Source organism: Hesperophylax consimilis, chromosome 26 (genome assembly GCF_061612785.1).
Source record: "Hesperophylax consimilis isolate HC1 chromosome 26, BYU_Hcon_1.0, whole genome shotgun sequence".
NCBI lineage: Eukaryota > Metazoa > Arthropoda > Insecta > Trichoptera > Limnephilidae > Hesperophylax > Hesperophylax consimilis.
Window position 1 is genome coordinate 17,182,258 of NC_142861.1, and position 19,164 is coordinate 17,201,421.

Genomic DNA, 19,164 nt, shown 5'->3' on the forward strand with positions numbered 1-19,164 from the left:
GAGCAACGTATGCTCGGACCCACAAATAGGATTTCCTACATAGAAGGTGGTTTGTGGCAGAGCAACGTATGCTCGGACCCACAAATAGGATTTCCTACATAGAAGGTGGTTTGTGGTAGAGCAACGTATGCTCGGACCCACAAATAGGATTTCCTACATAGAAGGTGGTTTGTGGTAGAGCAACGTATGCTCGGACCCACAAATAGGATTTCCTACATAGAAGGTGGTTTGTGGCAGAGCAACGTATGCTCGGACCCACAAATAGGATTTCCTACATAGAAGGTGGTTTGTGGTAGAGCAACGTATGCTCGGACCCACAAATAGGATTTCCTACATAGAAGGTGGTTTGTGGCAGAGCAACGTATGCTCGGACCCACAAATAGGATTTCCTACATAGAAGGTGGTTTGTGGCAGAGCAACGTATGCTCGGACCCACAAATAGGATTTCCTACATAGAAGGTGGTTTGTGGTAGAGCAACGTATGCTCGGACCCACAAATAGGATTTCCTACATAGAAGGTGGTTTGTGGCAGAGCAACGTATGCTCGGACCCACAAATAGGATTTCCTACATAGAAGGTGGTTTGTGGTAGAGCAACGTATGCTCGGACCCACAAATAGGATTTCCTACATAGAAGGTGGTTTGTGGCAGAGCAACGTATGCTCGGACCCACAAATAGGATTTCCTACATAGAAGGTGGTTTGTGGCAGAGCAACGTATGCTCGGACCCACAAATAGGATTTCCTACATAGAAGGTGGTTTGTGGTAGAGCAACGTATGCTCGGACCCACAAATAGGATTTCCTACATAGAAGGTGGTTTGTGGCAGAGCAACGTATGCTCGGACCCACAAATAGGATTTCCTACATAGAAGGTGGTTTGTGGCAGAGCAACGTATGCTCGGACCCACAAATAGGATTTCCTACATAGAAGGTGGTTTGTGGTAGAGCAGCGTATGCTCGGACCCACAAATAGGATTTCCTACATAGAAGGTGGTTTGTGGTAGAGCAGCGTATGCTCGGACCCACAAATAGGATTTCCTACATAGAAGGTGGTTTGTGGTAGAGCAGCGTATGCTCGGACCCACAAATAGGATTTCCTACATAGAAGGTGGTTTGTGGTAGAGCAGCGTATGCTCGGACCCACAAATAGGATTTCCTACATAGAAGGTGGTTTGTGGTAGAGCAGCGTATGCTCGGACCCACAAATAGGATTTCCTACATAGAAGGTGGTTTGTGGTAGAGCAGCGTATGCTCGGACCCACAAATAGGATTTCCTACATAGAAGGTGTATTGTGGTAGAGCAACGTATGCTCGGACCCACAAATAGGATTTCCTACATAGAAGGTGTATTGTGGTAGAGCAACGTATGCTCGGACCCACAAATAGGATTTCCTACATAGAAGGTGTATTGTGGTAGAGCAACGTATGCTCGGACCCACAAATAGGATTTCCTACATAGAAGGTGGTTTGTGGTAGAGCAACGTATGCTCGGACCCACAAATAGGATTTCCTACATAGAAGGTGTATTGTGGTAGAGCAACGTATGCTCGGACCCACAAATAGGATTTCCTACATAGAAGGTGTATTGTGGTAGAGCAACGTATGCTCGGACCCACAAATAGGATTTCCTACATAGAAGGTGTATTGTGGTAGAGCAACGTATGCTCGGACCCACAAATAGGATTTCCTACATAGAAGGTGGTTTGTGGTAGAGCAGCGTATGCTCGGACCCACAAATAGGATTTCCTACATAGAAGGTGGTTTGTGGTAGAGCAGCGTATGCTCGGACCCACAAATAGGATTTCCTACATAGAAGGTGGTTTGTGGTAGAGCAGCGTATGCTCGGACCCACAAATAGGATTTCCTACATAGAAGGTGGTTTGTGGTAGAGCAGCGTATGCTCGGACCCACAAATAGGATTTCCTACATAGAAGGTGGTTTGTGGTAGAGCAACGTATGCTCGGACCCACAAATAGGATTTCCTACATAGAAGGTGGTTTGTGGTAGAGCAGCGTATGCTCGGACCCACAAATAGGATTTCCTACATAGAAGGTGGTTTGTGGTAGAGCAGCGTATGCTCGGACCCACAAATAGGATTTCCTACATAGAAGGTGTATTGTGGTAGAGCAACGTATGCTCGGACCCACAAATAGGATTTCCTACATAGAAGGTGTATTGTGGTAGAGCAACGTATGCTCGGACCCACAAATAGGATTTCCTACATAGAAGGTGGTTTGTGGTAGAGCAGCGTATGCTCGGACCCACAAATAGGATTTCCTACATAGAAGGTGTATTGTGGTAGAGCAACGTATGCTCGGACCCACAAATAGGATTTCCTACATAGAAGGTGTATTGTGGTAGAGCAACGTATGCTCGGACCCACAAATAGGATTTCCTACATAGAAGGTGTATTGTGGCAGAGCAACGTATGCTCGGACCCACAAATAGGATTTCCTACATAGAAGGTGTATTGTGGTAGAGCAACGTATGCTCGGACCCACAAATAGGATTTCCTACATAGAAGGTGGTTTGTGGTAGAGCAGCGTATGCTCGGACCCACAAATAGGATTTCCTACATAGAAGGTGTATTGTGGTAGAGCAACGTATGCTCGGACCCACAAATAGGATTTCCTACATAGAAGGTGTATTGTGGCAGAGCAACGTATGCTCGGACCCACAAATAGGATTTCCTACATAGAAGGTGTATTGTGGTAGAGCAACGTATGCTCGGACCCACAAATAGGATTTCCTACATAGAAGGTGGTTTGTGGTAGAGCAGCGTATGCTCGGACCCACAAATAGGATTTCCTACATAGAAGGTGTATTGTGGTAGAGCAACGTATGCTCGGACCCACAAATAGGATTTCCTACATAGAAGGTGGTTTGTGGTAGAGCAGCGTATGCTCGGACCCACAAATAGGATTTCCTACATAGAAGGTGTATTGTGGTAGAGCAACGTATGCTCGGACCCACAAATAGGATTTCCTACATAGAAGGTGTATTGTGGTAGAGCAACGTATGCTCGGACCCACAAATAGGATTTCCTACATAGAAGGTGTATTGTGGCAGAGCAACGTCTCGGACCCACAAATAGGATTTCCTACATAGAAGGTGTATTGTGGTAGAGCAACGTATGCTCGGACCCACAAATAGGATTTCCTACATAGAAGGTGGTTTGTGGTAGAGCAGCGTATGCTCGGACCCACAAATAGGATTTCCTACATAGAAGGTGTATTGTGGTAGAGCAACGTATGCTCGGACCCACAAATAGGATTTCCTACATAGAAGGTGTATTGTGGTAGAGCAACGTATGCTCGGACCCACAAATAGGATTTCCTACATAGAAGGTGTATTGTGGCAGAGCAACGTATGCTCGGACCCACAAATAGGATTTCCTACATAGAAGGTGTATTGTGGTAGAGCAACGTATGCTCGGACCCACAAATAGGATTTCCTACATAGAAGGTGGTTTGTGGTAGAGCAGCGTATGCTCGGACCCACAAATAGGATTTCCTACATAGAAGGTGTATTGTGGTAGAGCAACGTATGCTCGGACCCACAAATAGGATTTCCTACATAGAAGGTGGTTTGTGGTAGAGCAGCGTATGCTCGGACCCACAAATAGGATTTCCTACATAGAAGGTGTATTGTGGTAGAGCAACGTATGCTCGGACCCACAAATAGGATTTCCTACATAGAAGGTGTATTGTGGTAGAGCAACGTATGCTCGGACCCACAAATAGGATTTCCTACATAGAAGGTGTATTGTGGCAGAGCAACGTATGCTCGGACCCACAAATAGGATTTCCTACATAGAAGGTGTATTGTGGTAGAGCAACGTATGCTCGGACCCACAAATAGGATTTCCTACATAGAAGGTGGTTTGTGGTAGAGCAGCGTATGCTCGGACCCACAAATAGGATTTCCTACATAGAAGGTGTATTGTGGTAGAGCAACGTATGCTCGGACCCACAAATAGGATTTCCTACATAGAAGGTGTATTGTGGTAGAGCAACGTATGCTCGGACCCACAAATAGGATTTCCTACATAGAAGGTGTATTGTGGCAGAGCAACGTATGCTCGGACCCACAAATAGGATTTCCTACATAGAAGGTGTATTGTGGTAGAGCAACGTATGCTCGGACCCACAAATAGGATTTCCTACATAGAAGGTGGTTTGTGGTAGAGCAGCGTATGCTCGGACCCACAAATAGGTATAAAACAAAATTTCAAAGCAATCGGTGAAAAACTTTCGGATATTTAAGATTTTGAACACAAAAAAATATTTACATTTTTATTCATATATATAGATAGGCAGATTACAAGTAAGTTAGTAATGACATTTTCTTTCGCAGCAATTTTTCAAACCATTTTAATTTTTTTTAACCTGAACCGAAGTGAAATTCAGAAAATAATAAAATAAATGACCATTTCATTTTGTTTCATTTAGGAGTTTTAGGAGGTAAAATTACATATCGAACTTGTGAGGAAATTGTAATTTTGTTCTCCCCAATTTGGGGATTTTCATGATTTGATTCTACCACTTCTCATAACAAGCCATATTTACAACAGTGCTGCCAGTACAAAGAAAATCATTTTGTCAGCACTCATTGTACGATTTCACTTCTTCCGTTGAGGTGATGAATGATTTATTTATGGTCATATCTAGTTTCTGTGAATTTAATTCAACGAAATTATTATATTTAATGTAGATTATTAATGTGTTCGACGGTAATATTTTATGTGGCGTGCAACCGTGCACTAAGGATATTTTGTAAGCTCAACTGGCAACATTATCGGATTCTTTACTTTAAATTCATTTAAATTTTACAAAACAAACGAAGATCCCGCCGTTTCGCCGCTCTTCAAATGTTCAAAATTGACAATGTGAAACGATTGCAAATTACCTAAGTTCCCGATTACATAAATAAACCGAAATAACAATCAGAAATTCCAGTAAGTTCAAAGTTTAGTTTGTTTTAGAACATCTCGGCGATAAATTTGGATTCGTGTTCCGATGTAAATGTCATTCGATTCGCAACGCAGTTCATTCTTCCGCTCGACACGCTCCATTGCTGAATTGGTTCATTTCCTTTGAAGGTAAGTACATTAATTCCATAATTTATCAAATCATTAAATATGTTTAAGTCCGATGTGTAATAATTCGGCAATAATAATATCCCGAATATTTACCGTCCGATGTCTTTAAAGTTCCTAAAACAATGTCTTGTTGTGAAGGTGTTTTGGAAGTAAACAAAAACTGGAAGGAATGTGTCTTCAATGGAATGTTTACATTAGATTTTTGTGATTGTATTCATAACATTACATCTAATTTGTGTTTACTCAAAATTTGCGATATTTGCGTGCTCATTTTTAATTTTACAATTGATTAATTGCACCAATTGATTGAAACTTGAGAATTATTTTTATTTTCTTCCCAGCACAAGCCAGGTAATTAAGAATTTACTGTGTCTGTGCGTTGTAATTATTGTGAAAATCATTGAGTGATTTTCCCTGGGTGTGTTATTTTGTTGTTTGCATTATTTCGTTATGCTATAGTCCCACATGCTATGGGTAGTTGACACTCATAATTTATCATTTGATCTATTGATTTCAAATAACGCATAGTTTAAAAGTTAATCTAGTTGGTTTTTGAGTCTACAAGAACATAGAGTTTTTATTATTTTTATTTTTTAGATTTGGAATTACTGTCAGTATCGCCATGTCGGTGCTAAATGATATGGAGTCGGTAGAGAAAGAAATAAGGGAACTAATTCTTCACTCTAAGTCCAAAAGGTGCACTACATTTGAACCGTGTAGTGAAGAAAATCTACCCAAGTATTTGAAGTCCATTGAAGAAGTAAGTAACTGTTTTTTATGTCAGGTTTCACTAACTTACCATCACATAATTTTACTGCAGGTGTAAGCAGACAGGATAAACCAATAGAAACGTATTTTTATGTTATGCTAGCAGGGCTGTATTTTCGATTTGTACGCAATTTATATCTTACAATTTCGATTGAATCTTGGATTTTACAATATTTTTACAAGAATTTTTAACAACAGTTTTATGGTTCCTATGAATAGGGTCAACGGTTTTGTGGTTACTATTTATAGGGTTGACGGTTTTGCGGTTCCTATGAATAGGGTCAACAGTTTTATGATTCCTATGAATAGGATCAACAGTTTTATGGTTCCTACGAATAGGGTTAACAGTTTTATTATTCCTATGAATAGGGTCAACAGTTTTATGATTCCTATGAATAGGATCAACAGTTTTATGGTTCCTATGAATAGGGTCAACAGTTTTATGATTCCTATGAATAGGATCAACAGTTTTATGGTTCCTACGAATAGGGTTAACAGTTTTATTATTCCTATGAATAGTGTCAACAGTTAAATGGTTTCTCTGAATAGGGTTAGCAGTTTTATGGTTCCTAATGTGAAAGTAAAGAGCTAGGCATCCAGAATAAGCTGTCAACTGTCAGCGTATCCTAAGATTTTTGTACACTTGCTCTTCCAACTGAGAACTCGAAACTGGAGAAACCATGGTCATAGGTAAAGTGTAACGAAGAAGCAGAGGAAGATCACCGATGCATTGGACTAATCAAATATCACAGGCATCTGAAAAGCGTCTCGTTGGTATCCGCAGCTCTTCACGCAGCTCTTCACGCAGCGTAGGACCGTGAGGAGTGAAGGAGCCTTCGGGTCACAATCCTTAACAATGAAGCAACCACTAAAAAAGAAATGTAATAAATTATCAAATAATGTTCAGTCAGTGTAATTCCACAATTGTTTGTATCCAGGAGCTGTCGATACTGGGTATAAGCTACCGCTTCAACCAGTACGAGGACCTGGATCCCCCAAGGCAGATGGAAGCCCTGGTGCGCCTGGCCAATGGAGTCTGGGGCCTTCTGTTGCACTACAAGGACGTGGCTGCCAACGGGAGCCAGCTGAAGGACAGGAACTACTCTCTGCAGCAGAACAACTTCTTCCTAAATGTAAGGGTCATAACTAACTAACTTACTAACCACTTACTAACAACTATCAACTTAAAACATGAAAATCACAGAAAATATCTATTTAAAAATACTTTTCCATACATGGATATTACAAAAGAATAGACTTACCTTTACGTAAAATATGGGAATCATTTCGATGAGCACTTTTTGGCACCAGGAGGTTGTGAGAATGCTTTGAATAAACTATGACCTCAGTTGTAAGTTGATCGCCGAAAATCGCACTTTGAAATAACCAAACCCTGCGCAGAAAAGTTAAGTTCGCTGAAGTAGCATAACGGTTTGCAACGCAGTCCATTGTGGGACTTTTCTGCTCAGGGTCTGAAGGTTGATTTAAAAAAAAATTTTATTTGTTTTTACGCCCAGCCGGACTTTAACATGCTTTTTAACCCCTCCGACTTTTCGCGAACTTGAAGCTAAGATGTCTTTACCGAAATGTCAATTTCACGAAAACGTTGTGTTATTACCGCCTCACAATCAAAGCTCTATAAATGAAACATTACTGAACGGAGCCGAATAGTAAAAACTGTTTTAGAAAGGTTACAAAATAGGCTTTCAAATTGTTGTATCATAAATAAATATTAACATTTGTAAATATTTAAATTTAGAATGGAAACATGAAAAAATTGTAAAAATGACTCACCTGTAATGTTTTATGTAAAAACGATACTAAAATCACGGATAATGTAAAAAAAAAAACACTTATTTCACTGTACAAATGTACAATAAACAATTCTGTCACTTCACTTTTTGACCATTTCATACAAAATATATTTTTAAAAAAATAATTAAACTTGCTAAAATCTTGGCGCATTTCAAGCGCGAATTCGGTGGACATGACTCGCAATATAAATGCATCTAATTATACAAGAAAAAACACTTCAAACAAAGAAACAATATCACAAAAGCATAGCAAATATATATTACTATAATAAACAAATACTTACCGGGCCATTTTCGATAAAATTTCACGTTAAAACTGGGATATGTGGGAGGCGGGTCGGCACGTCAAACGGCTTTCTTGGCGTCGTTTTACGATTTGGCGGGTAAAATTTGCTTCCACTGAGTAGGTCTTTTTACGGGTTTCTATGGATAACTTTGAATAGAGATGTGAAGCTTCATTCAATACGAATATTCTACTTTTTGTTTTAGGGATGTCACTAGAAGAATAACGGAGTTATGACGATTTTTGTGGAAACACACGCGTTGACGTGTAAACACGCTTATTGTACTTGACTGCTATCGTTATTTTATCGTGTATATCTGCTTACGTTGCTGACCGGTTAAAAGAGAATATATCTAGTAAGCTATCGAAACCTAAACTAACTGTCTATAAATCGGGTTGCGTAACGGCTCAAATGTGACTGCTGTGAGTAAATTATAACACATTTGTAAAAGTGTCTCAACTAAATATGTAGTGTGAAGGGGCAGTCATGCTGCCTCCCCGCTCTGCTAACATGATTTGCTCTCCTAATGGGCGGGTCTATTGCTTTGAATTTCTATGATTCTGTAAAATTTGGTGTCTACTTGTATCCTGCGGAGTATATGCACACATTTTTTCCTTTTAGTGTACATAAAACCACCAAAACAACATTCCAACGTGCGTAGTTCGTATCATATCTCATATATGGAAGTATCTCAGTACATTGATTCAACTTTCGTGACAATTTCTTCTATGGTATATTCGTCTTAAAAACTATTACTAGGCGTGTCGACGACATTGGAAAACATATTGAAGATAATTTGAAAAATCGAGCATCCAAGTTCATATTTTATGCTCTAGCATTGGATGAAAGCACTGACATAACAGATTTTTATCAGGGTTGTAGATGTCCATTTTAACAAAATAGAAGAATTAGCGGCACTGTATCCACTTAAGGACACTACTTGTTCACGAGATTTGTTAGGAACTGTTACATCGACATTACAACTTTTCGTTACAACTCAACAAACTCGGGTTTAACAACAGATTGTGCTCCAGGAATGGTTGAGAAACACAAAGGCTTAGTAAAATTGATTGAAAATGAGACCTGCAAAGTTCGATGCAAAATTTTCATTGCATTATTCATCGGGAGAATTTATGTTCCAAGTCCCTTAAAATGGATCATGTCATGAAGGAAGTCATTAAAACAGTGAACTTTATTAAGTCGAAGGATCAACCCCTTCACCGTCAGTTCCAAGAGTTTCTCAAGTCTTTGGATTCACAGTATAATGATATGTTATAGCCTATAGCCTAACAGGGAATAACTCAAATGTAAATCTAAACATAAAAATTCACGAAAGAAATTGCCTCCTTAAATTCGCACCCTGTAATTCAAACTGTATAAACATTAGTAGTAAAAAAGAAATAAAATATCTTGGAATAATTATTGATAATAACATTAAATGGAAAAGTCAAATAAATTCCACAGTAGACAGAATGAGAAAACTAATCTATATATTTTTTAGACTAAGAAATATTGTATCATTAAAAATACTAAAAGATATTTATTGAAGACCCCAAGGCAAGAAGTTGTTAACTTACATTTTCGTAAAAAATGAGTTAGAATGCTCTCTAAACTAATTCGCATACGCTCTTTCCAATGAACACCATGCCAGAGCTTAAAAACGGCAATAACATGCTTAAATCAATGTGATGAACATGTTAACTACGTGTTTCTGTGACATTAAGTTGATAAAATCAGGGCAAGAACTTGTTAACTACTAAGTTAGCAAGTTCTTGCCGTAATTCTGTAATTAACAACTTCTTCCCATCTACATTGGTTTAGATTTCTATGGTTAACATGTTATTCACTCACTTTAACGTTTACCTTGGTGGTTTTAAAAAGTTTTGCAGTGCGTGTTTTTTATTTAAAAATCATCGAAAATGAGTTCCAGAGGTGAAAAAATGGTGAAGATGTGTCAAAAATTGATCAGGGAATCAGGTAAGCTGAATAAAACATTATCGTTCATCTTAATTTATCCTTAAATTAGTTTGAAAATGGGTGAATCATTTTTGTTTTGGTGTTTTTCTGTCTAAAAGTCACCAATTTTTTTATTGTAATGCTTATTAATTTGTTTCAGGAAGTGTTGAAGAGTCCACTAATTTAGTACAACCTGAGAAGCATTTAGAAATACCTCAAAATAATGTGATTTTAATGGATGGTAAATGCAAAAAAAAATGTTTTACTCTGTGACTCTGAATATTCTTTTATGTTTTCTTATGTTTTGAAGTCCTTCATTAATGCTTTACAATATTTCGTTTCAGAAAGTGTTCAAGACTCTTTGACTGGTGTTGAGTTTGGGATATTATTAGGAATATCTCAACATGATGTCATGTTAGTGGTAGGTAAACTTAAAAATACTTTATTGTGACACTAAATTCTTTTGAACATTGAACTAAAAATGATTATTTTATTGTACTTTGTATTTTCAGAAGATAATCAGAGTAGTCTAGAGTATATCGCTACTACCACTGGTACAGGAGATATAATTTTGGAATACGTACAACAAGATGAGATACAACAAGTATTGAGTAAATTGTACCTCGCATCCGATTTGTCAATCCCAAAACTGTATGAGCTCTATAATATGTTTTGTGGAGAAAAAGAGTATGCCCCTGTTTCGTTGAATCGTTACACTAGGATCTTTACAGAGGATTTCAACTTGTCGTTTGGTGTGCCTAAGACAGACACTTGTGGGACTTGCGATAGCAAAAAATCTGACCAAATTCATGTAAATATGTACAAAGCTGCATTTGAAATGCAAAAACATGATAAGAAAAAGGCATCTGAATGTGATGAAACTTGTTTCATCACATTTGATTTGGAAAAGACGCTACCTCCCCCAAAGATATCCACAAACGTGGCTTTCTATTTAAGAAAACTGTGGCTCTATAATTTGGGAGTACATTGTGTGACAAAGGAGTTAAATAGGGCATATTTCCATGTTTGGAGTGAAAACGAAGGGGGCAGAGGGAGCGAGGAAATTCCAGTTGTTTAATGGCCTTTGTCAACACCATGCAACTTCAGAGCAACAAGTCTCACCTTATTGCTTGGAGTGACTCTTGTGCCGGTCAAAACTAAAATATATATTTGATTATGTTCTGGCAATATTTAATTCTAGCAAAAAAATTCAAAATAACTGACCATAAATTTCCTGAGGTTGGTCACTCATATATGGACTCTGATAGAGATTTTGCATTGGTAGAAATAAAATTAATAGATGCCAGTCCATTCAATCAGTGGACCAATATGTAAATTTAATGATGTCGGCTAACACAAAAAATATACCCATCGTGACAATGATGGCTGATAAGTTTGTTAATATTAAAGAATTAGGGCAGCAATTGAACTTTATACACAATACAAAAAACACTATCGGAAAAAAGGTTAACTTTCAAAAAGGAATTCGCTGGATAAGAGTGGAGGAATTCAGGATTTATTTATAAATATCGCGAATCACTCTCCGAAGAAGAGCCTTGGAAAGAAGTGGATCTTAAAAAAAAGGTATGAAACATTATCTTCCCCGCCAATGCTGTCATCAAAAGTGAGAGATAACAAAGAAATTGATGCGGCCAAATGGAATGATATCCAAAAATTGTTACCATACCTGGATGAGGTTTTTCGTGGATTTTTTAAAAGTCTCAAAAAAAATTGACACATGCTCTGCTACCTTTTCTTTTCAATAATAATTATTATTTAGTTACTTTATATCAAAAAAATGTTTAATTTGTTTGATTAAATAAAACAACAAGAATTTAACATGTTCTTGCCTTTCAATTCTGTATCTTCCTCACCTATCCCTGAAGATGGCATGAACATGTTAACTACATTTTTTTGTAGAAAACATGTTTATTTTAACTTTTAGACTGCAAAACTACTTAATATTACTAGATATAATGTAAATTTGGTTTGTTTACTACACCATGAAGGATCAGTACTTTGTATATGACATTCAAATAAAAAATTATAAGGCAAAACGCAAAAGTCTAAATATCTCAGAATGCCTTCAATGTAAGTTAACAACTTCTTGCCTTGGGGTCTTCTATTATGCATTGGCGCACTCTGTCCTACAATATGGAATCGTGGCTTGGGGGGGTGCATATAAATCATCCCTACTCCCACTGGAAACTATTCAAAAAATACTAATAAAAATCATCTTAAAAAGCCATATTACTACCCAACTATAAATGTTTTTCAAGATTTCCCGGTTCCCCCACTTAAAAAAATTTATGACAAAATTGCACTTCTACAAATACATAAAGATTTCTTTAGTAAAAATAATTTACCACAATTGAATATTAGCAAAAGAATAATATCTGTTGGAGGACTAACCGTGCCACTAGCACGAACCACAACAGCACAACATCACTATATATTCAAGGGTGTAAAATTATTTAATAAATTACCCCTTGATATACGATCGGAAGAAAACTACGAAAAATATAAAAAAAAAATTAAATTAAAATACTCTTGTACCACCTCATAACTTTACTTATTGTTTAGAAATATGTTTTTGCCTTTTAAATTCTTTGAATCATTTATTAACTAACCTATATTTTTATTACTTTTATTGTTATTTTTTGTGTTATTTTTTGTTTTATTACTAATATTTTTTGTTTAATTTAAACAAATGTAAAAATATTTTTGTTGTCCTCTCCTAAACACAAGCAGCTGCTTTATTAGGAGAGTGATTGATATATTTTAGTTTATATTGTTAAAAAAATTGTAACCTTGTTTATATGTTTCAATAAAAAAAAAAAAAAAAAAAAAATGTTACATTTTATGCAGAAGTAAGATGGCTGACCCTTGCTAAAATGTTGAAAAGAGTGTTTGAAGCAAGAAATACAATCATTCTTCGCAAGCAAGTTAAAATGTATCCCAGAATTTGAAGACAAGGAGTGGGTTAGCGACTTTGCATTTCCTGTCTATATAGTTAGCCATCTAAATGTTGTTAATACTCGTCTACACGGAAAGATCAACTAATTAATAACATGTATGATCTTATTTCCACATTCCAAATGAAACCTTGGGCTTTGGGAACAACAGTTAAGGACAAAAATCTTCACTCATCTTCCTACATTGTTATTGCAGCCAGATGTCACACAAATGGCGGCGGATAAATACGCTTCGTTGATATCCGACTTGAACCTAGAATTTGAAAACTGATTTCAAGATTTTAAAAAGAATCGTGTGCTTTTTGCTGCATTTGCAACGCCAATCCCCGTAGACGTGAATTTATTGCCAGGAATTTTACAAATGGAACATTGTGAAATGTGTTGTGATGCACAGTTAAAGGAGAAGTTCAATCAGGTTGGTTTGGAAAAGTTTTACAAAATATATTTGGACAAGGAGAAATATCCTGCATTTTACAAACATGCTCTATCGATGATTTCGCTATTCGGAAACACTTATGAAGCATATTAAATCTCAAATGAGAACACAAATCACTGATGAGCATTTGGAAAAGTGTTTGCGTGTAGCAACAGCATCAATCGTTATCAACATTGATGCACTTAGTTCTGACAAACAAAATCAGACGTCTCAAAAATATAATATATTTTGTTTATTGTTTATTATAATTTTTTGTATTGCCTAATTTTAATCTAAAAAATATGTTTGATTCTCATTTTTGTTATATCTTCTAAAAAAAACAGTATATTTCTTGTTTGCTTTGAATAATAAAAGAAATTTCGTTGTACGGCCTGGTAAGAAATCTCATTTCTAAAATCTGGCCCTGCTGCTGAAAAGGTTGGCCACCCATGGTCTACAACAAAGTGTTTATTTTTAACATTAGAGGTCTCCCACTGACTTGGCCGTGACTCTTCAGAATAATATTGTTATTGAATCAGACTTCCAAGAGGGTTTCCTAAATGTGAGGTGGCTAGCCGGGAACTTTTCAATATTATCTTGAAGTGGCATTCCAATACCTCTAAGGGTTCGAACCTGTCCTAATAAAAGATTTTCCTCCTTCAGGACATGGTGGAGAAGCAGAAGAAGGAGATGGACCGCTGCCAGTCGCGCCTGAAGCAAGCCGCCGAGGACACGCGCCAGATGGTGTTGAAGCTGGAGGCGGGGCACCGCGAAGTGGCGCGCGCACAGGGAGATGCGCGCCGTTCCAAGGGACAGCTCGCTTCGCGCGAGCATGAGCTGCTTACGCAGCTGCGACGGGTTGAGCGTGATCACATCGCTCTGAAAGAGCGCTTCGTGGGGGCCAATGGTAAGTCTATCCATCTTATTCATTTGTTACATCCATCCTTCCTTCTTTGCCAGTGGCACTATGGCTTCCTCAATTGAAGAGCTGGATGCAATAACAACTTAAACGTGCACAAGCTGTTTTTGCTCCCATCGCCTTTTTGGTATCTCAAATCACTTCTTTATCTTCAATACTAGCTGACATCTACCCGGCGTTGCTTGGGGTAAACTTTGAGCTTGTGAATTCTGGTGTACCTGAAAACTGGGTGCATTTTAAATGTAGGAACAATATTATTGTAAAGAAAATAAGTAACTTTCTAAGCATTTGTCTCACTTTTTTATATACCCACAACATGTATCTCCTCTTCCAGGTATATACATGTCCAGGAACGAGTCCAGGGACCACTTGGCGGAGGAGGCGCGCCTGAAGGAGAAGAAGTACAAGGAGACCATCGCCAAGCTGCAGGAAAACAACCGTCAGCTGATCCAGGAGGTCATCAACCTCAAGGAAGACCTCATGGGGGATGTCGGGAACGAGGAGACTTAGCATGCCCGTATGACAACATACTCTGATCATAATATGATTATTAATAAGTGCCATACTAGCTGTATAATACAAAGTGACTTTTACATCTAACGGGAAGGTAACACTCATTTAGTGCCATACTGGCTGTGTTATATGTAGTGACTTTTTCCTCTAATGGGAAGTCATTAGCTGCCTTTCTAGCTGTATGTTACATAGTGGCTTTACCTCAATTAACTTTAATGAAATGTAAAACTCATTAAGTGTCATTGTAATCTCTTTTAATTATAATATTATGTACAGATGTTTGTCAATTTTATTCTTTCCAGGTTTAAGTATCACCCCGAGAGTTGATACAGTGCATTTCTTACTTACACATATGCATTGCTTACATACAGTATATGTCAAGTTATTGATTGACTAGAAAAGAAGATTCCAATAAATTTGGAAAAAATTTGTATGTAATAAAAAGAAAGCATTATAAAACTTTTCAAATATGTAACTGTAATAAATGTGAATGTATTATTTCAGAGATTACTTGCCCTGTGAGATTATATGTATAAATCTAAATTTTGGTATGTTAATAATTATTTGTGGTTATTACTGTTGATGTCTGATTTGAGCAGTGATACTATTAGTATTAGCAGTATTGGAACGTTCTTATTTGTGTTCTGCAAATTATTTATGTAACACAATAATATTTTATGGGATGCATAGTTTTTATGGTAAATTATATGACATGTACATTCAGTATTATAAGGGACCAATGTATAAATAAAATTCTAACAATAAAATTACTTGTGTCAATTTGCAGCAGAAAGTTATTAATGCATAGTACTGATGCCATGTCATTAACAACTGACAATGTTATTAACAGACTATGTCATCAACCAGCAATGTCATTAACTAACATTTAAGGTCATTAACTAACAGTGTAATTAACAAACAATGTCATTAACCAGCAGTGTATTAACAGACAATGTCATTAACAAACAGTGTCATTAACAGACAATGTCATTAACTGATGGAGTTAAACAGGTAGTGCTATAACAGACGATGTCATTAATCAACAGTGTGATTAATAGACAATGTCATTAACCAGCAGTGTATTAACAGACAATGTCATTAACAAATAGTGTCATTAACAGACAATGTCATTAACTGATGGAGTTAAACAGGTAGTGCTATAACAGACGATGTCATTAATCAACAGTGTGATTAACAGACAATGTCATTAACGGACGATGTCATTAACAGACAGAGTAATTAACAGACAGTCCTTATCTAGTCAAATCGATGGAATCCTTATCTCACATAGTCAAAATTACAGAACTGTTAAATGCCGGAATCGTAAAGTAACAAGAGTCGAACAGACAAAATAATTAACTGACAAAGTCAAAATTCATTACGCTGGCTGGCTGACTCAGGAACACGCATGTCTAAATTAATCAAATAGTGAAAATTCATTCTACAATGTTGTTTCTTAGAGGAGGAAGTGTCAAGAATATTGGGAGCGATAGGCAGAGGGCAGATACCATCAGGGGGCTCTTTTCCTCAATTTTCCTCAACGCTCATTATTAGTAGGTCACACTGCGGTACGTGCGACAATGGCGTCACTGGGGCTGCAAGACAACGAGAGGTCGAACAAGATCGAAGAAGGAATAACAGGATAGTAGGAATCCTTTTTATATACATACACTGAATGGAAAATCTGTAGAAATGTGATCTATACCGATTTGAAATGTTTGGTCAACCTCACCCACCAGAAGTAAGGAAAATTGTGCTTAGTTTGGGCACATGGCAACACACTTCTGTCAGTTTAATTCTTCGGTGATTGTAAACATTGTGCCATTGAAATAGTGTGGATAATTTTATGTATTTTTAAAGACCCACTAAATTTGTGATATGTACCTAATAAAACACTAATTTAGATTTATAATTGTAATATAAAATTAAGGCCCAGTTGTTTAGCAGAAATTCAAATGTAACATTGTCATCAAATGGCCATTCGGCGCCATTTTGTTTTTCGACATTGGAAAGGTCCCCGTTTAACGCCGATTCTAGGTGCGTTTCAGCTATTGAATAAATTGTAATAAGCTGATGAGCTTAACAACATAATACTTGACATCTTCTGCTGATCACAATTTGTTCAAAAGCTGAATAAAGGCAAAACATCAAAATGGCCATTTGATGACTTTGTCATACGTTAATATCTGTAAAACTACTGTGACAAGTATTTCTGTCAATATTTAAATTAAATTTTCACGTCTAGCGATTTTCATGTAAAAATACTATATTTTCTTTATTTAAATTGATTGACAATTATTACTAGACATCGGATTAGGTAAATGCACTAAAAAATACCTAAATACACTTAATTCTGTTTTTACACAATTTTACTGTATTCTGGTCGATAATACTGTAAAAAATACAGTATGGGAGATAGTTTATTTTGTTTAAAAATCACTACAGTATGTCAAAAAATTAAACAAGTTATTTTAATATTTCTACACTATTATTGAGTAGCATATGCATGGGATGGGGAAAATCTAGGATTTTTATGTATGATTGTTTTTTGACCGTTTTGGATTTTTTTTGTTGACCGCGTTATTGTAAAATTGTGTAAAAGCAGAATTGACTATGCATAATATTATGTCTGATAATTAATATTTTCAGTTTTCTCACAAAATATACCGTTATCGCACAATACTCATTCAAATGTTCTTTGTCGACGAATTTGAATACAAAACTGGGATTTTTTTTGCTTCCCTGTAAAGTTTGGTAAAACTCACATAGCCGGTCTTGCAAGCAGTAGCGGCCAGTCTCACAAAGATCTTGTACGATAGGTAATTTACTAAGCGTGTGTAATTTGCATTGCGACTGTGCCTATATTTACAAGATAGGTACAAAATCTAGCGAATTTTAAGCAATGGTAAAATGATTAATTTTGTTCAGTGACCATATTTCAACAAAATGGTCATAGAGGTTTTCGCTAAACAAAAAGAGCGGAGAATAGAACTTCTATACAGGGTGTATCGGCACGTACCCGACAAACTTTAACCAGCTATTCCTTAGCATATTTGGAGTAAAAATCTTATGTGCACTTTGCTGTCCGGTAACGTTTTTTTTAATAAAAAAATTACTATTCATATTTTCACCACATGTCACCACTGTTTTATCCTTTGTCAAAGTTTGAAAACCCATCTGGCAAATATTTTATTCGAATTCCGTTGAATAATGCACGTGTGTACCTATATTGGCGCACTTTTACAATCACAACGAAATGGCACGGCACCATTCGTCTCATTTTTAACTATTATTATTTAGTGTGTGCGAAAGAGCGAAGACGCTTTTTGACATACTTGCTTATAACAGCTGTTGAACACGAAACGCAATGCCAATGACAGTGATGTAGTGTGGAAATTTTAAATTTTTTTGTTTTTAATTGAAAAAAAAAATGCTACCGGACAGCAAAGTGGCCATAACATTTTTTACTCCAAATGTGCCAAGGAATAGCTGGTTAATGTTTGTTGGGTTAGTGCCGATACACCCTGTATAAATAGGTATGTACATAACATTAAATATATTATCCGACGTTGTTCTCTGGTGAACCCTCTCATATTTTGACCACTGGCCGCCACTGCTTGCAAGCCCAACCACGACGTTTACTTTTAAAAAAGCACTTATTATTATGTTTTTAGCTACTTTGGTAATATTTTGGTTAAAATTTTAAATAAATTAATGTATTATTATAATAGGATGCCATTTTAACAAAGCTGTTGTTTTTAAATGGTAAATATGTCATATTATGTTAAAATTCTGTGATAAAATAAATTTAATAAATATTTTATTGTTGGTTATTAATTTTTAGTTCGAACCCGTTTTAACCAGTCCAATAATATCGGAAAAAAACAGATCACATCCAATAAAACCGTTTTGAAAATGAACGCAATCAAACGAGAATCTAACAATAATAAACCAGATCAAACTGGATTTAACCAAATAACACTGGATTAAACCACATATCTTATAGAGCAGGATTCAATTAGTTCAAACCAGATAAAACTGATTCAAACCGAAAAAACGAAATAAGCCAGATAAAACCTGATTTAAAGTGATTTAACCAATTTTATCTGGATAAGGCCGCAAATGGTCGAATTTAATGTTTCAAACACCCAATCCTGTCTGATTACGTCTAAAAGGGATCCAAATGATAATCTAGTCTCCTTCAACGGAAGTAATCTTCCGAACAGGCCTTCCATTGATATGCTTGGTGTAACTATAAGTGACCAGCTCAGGTACGGGGGTTCCATCGAAGCCAGAGTAAAGCTGGCCTCTCAGAAGCTGGGCGTACTGTACAGGGCCCGCAGATACTTTAATAATACACAACTGCTGACCCTGTACAAATCGCAAGTGCGCCCTACTGTCGAATTCGGCAGCCATCTG

General features: G+C 36.8%; 1 protein-coding gene and 1 long non-coding RNA gene across 2 annotated transcripts; both read left to right on the forward strand.

Moving 5' to 3' along the window:
- Positions 1-4,760: 4,760 nt before the first annotated feature.
- On the forward strand, positions 4,761-18,527 carry LOC149411208 (uncharacterized). The gene is made up of 5 exons (XM_089647619.1): positions 4,761-5,101; positions 5,699-5,861; positions 6,808-7,002; positions 13,977-14,220; positions 14,567-18,527. Exons 2-5 carry the CDS (start codon positions 5,724-5,726, stop codon positions 14,740-14,742), a joined length of 753 nt encoding a protein of 250 aa, XP_089503745.1. The 5' UTR covers positions 4,761-5,101; positions 5,699-5,723; the 3' UTR covers positions 14,743-18,527.
- Positions 9,643-10,854, forward strand: LOC149411209 (uncharacterized). Its single transcript, XR_016304868.1, has 2 exons — positions 9,643-10,164; positions 10,268-10,854. It is a non-coding gene; the product is annotated as an uncharacterized LOC149411209 (long non-coding RNA).
- Positions 18,528-19,164: the final 637 nt, after the last annotated feature.

What these genes read in the sequence shown, in the direction of transcription:
- LOC149411208 (XM_089647619.1), top strand. Translation starts at nt 5,724, where the DNA reads ATGTCGGTGCTAAATGATATGGAGTCGGTAGAGAAAGAAATAAGGGAA. An exon ending in ATTTGAAGTCCATTGAAGAA is followed by an intron (nt 5,862 to 6,807) that starts GTAAGTAACTGT and finishes GTTTGTATCCAG; the next exon opens with GAGCTGTCGATACTGGGTAT. An exon ending in GCGCTTCGTGGGGGCCAATG is followed by an intron (nt 14,221 to 14,566) that starts GTAAGTCTATCC and finishes CTCCTCTTCCAG; the next exon opens with GTATATACATGTCCAGGAAC.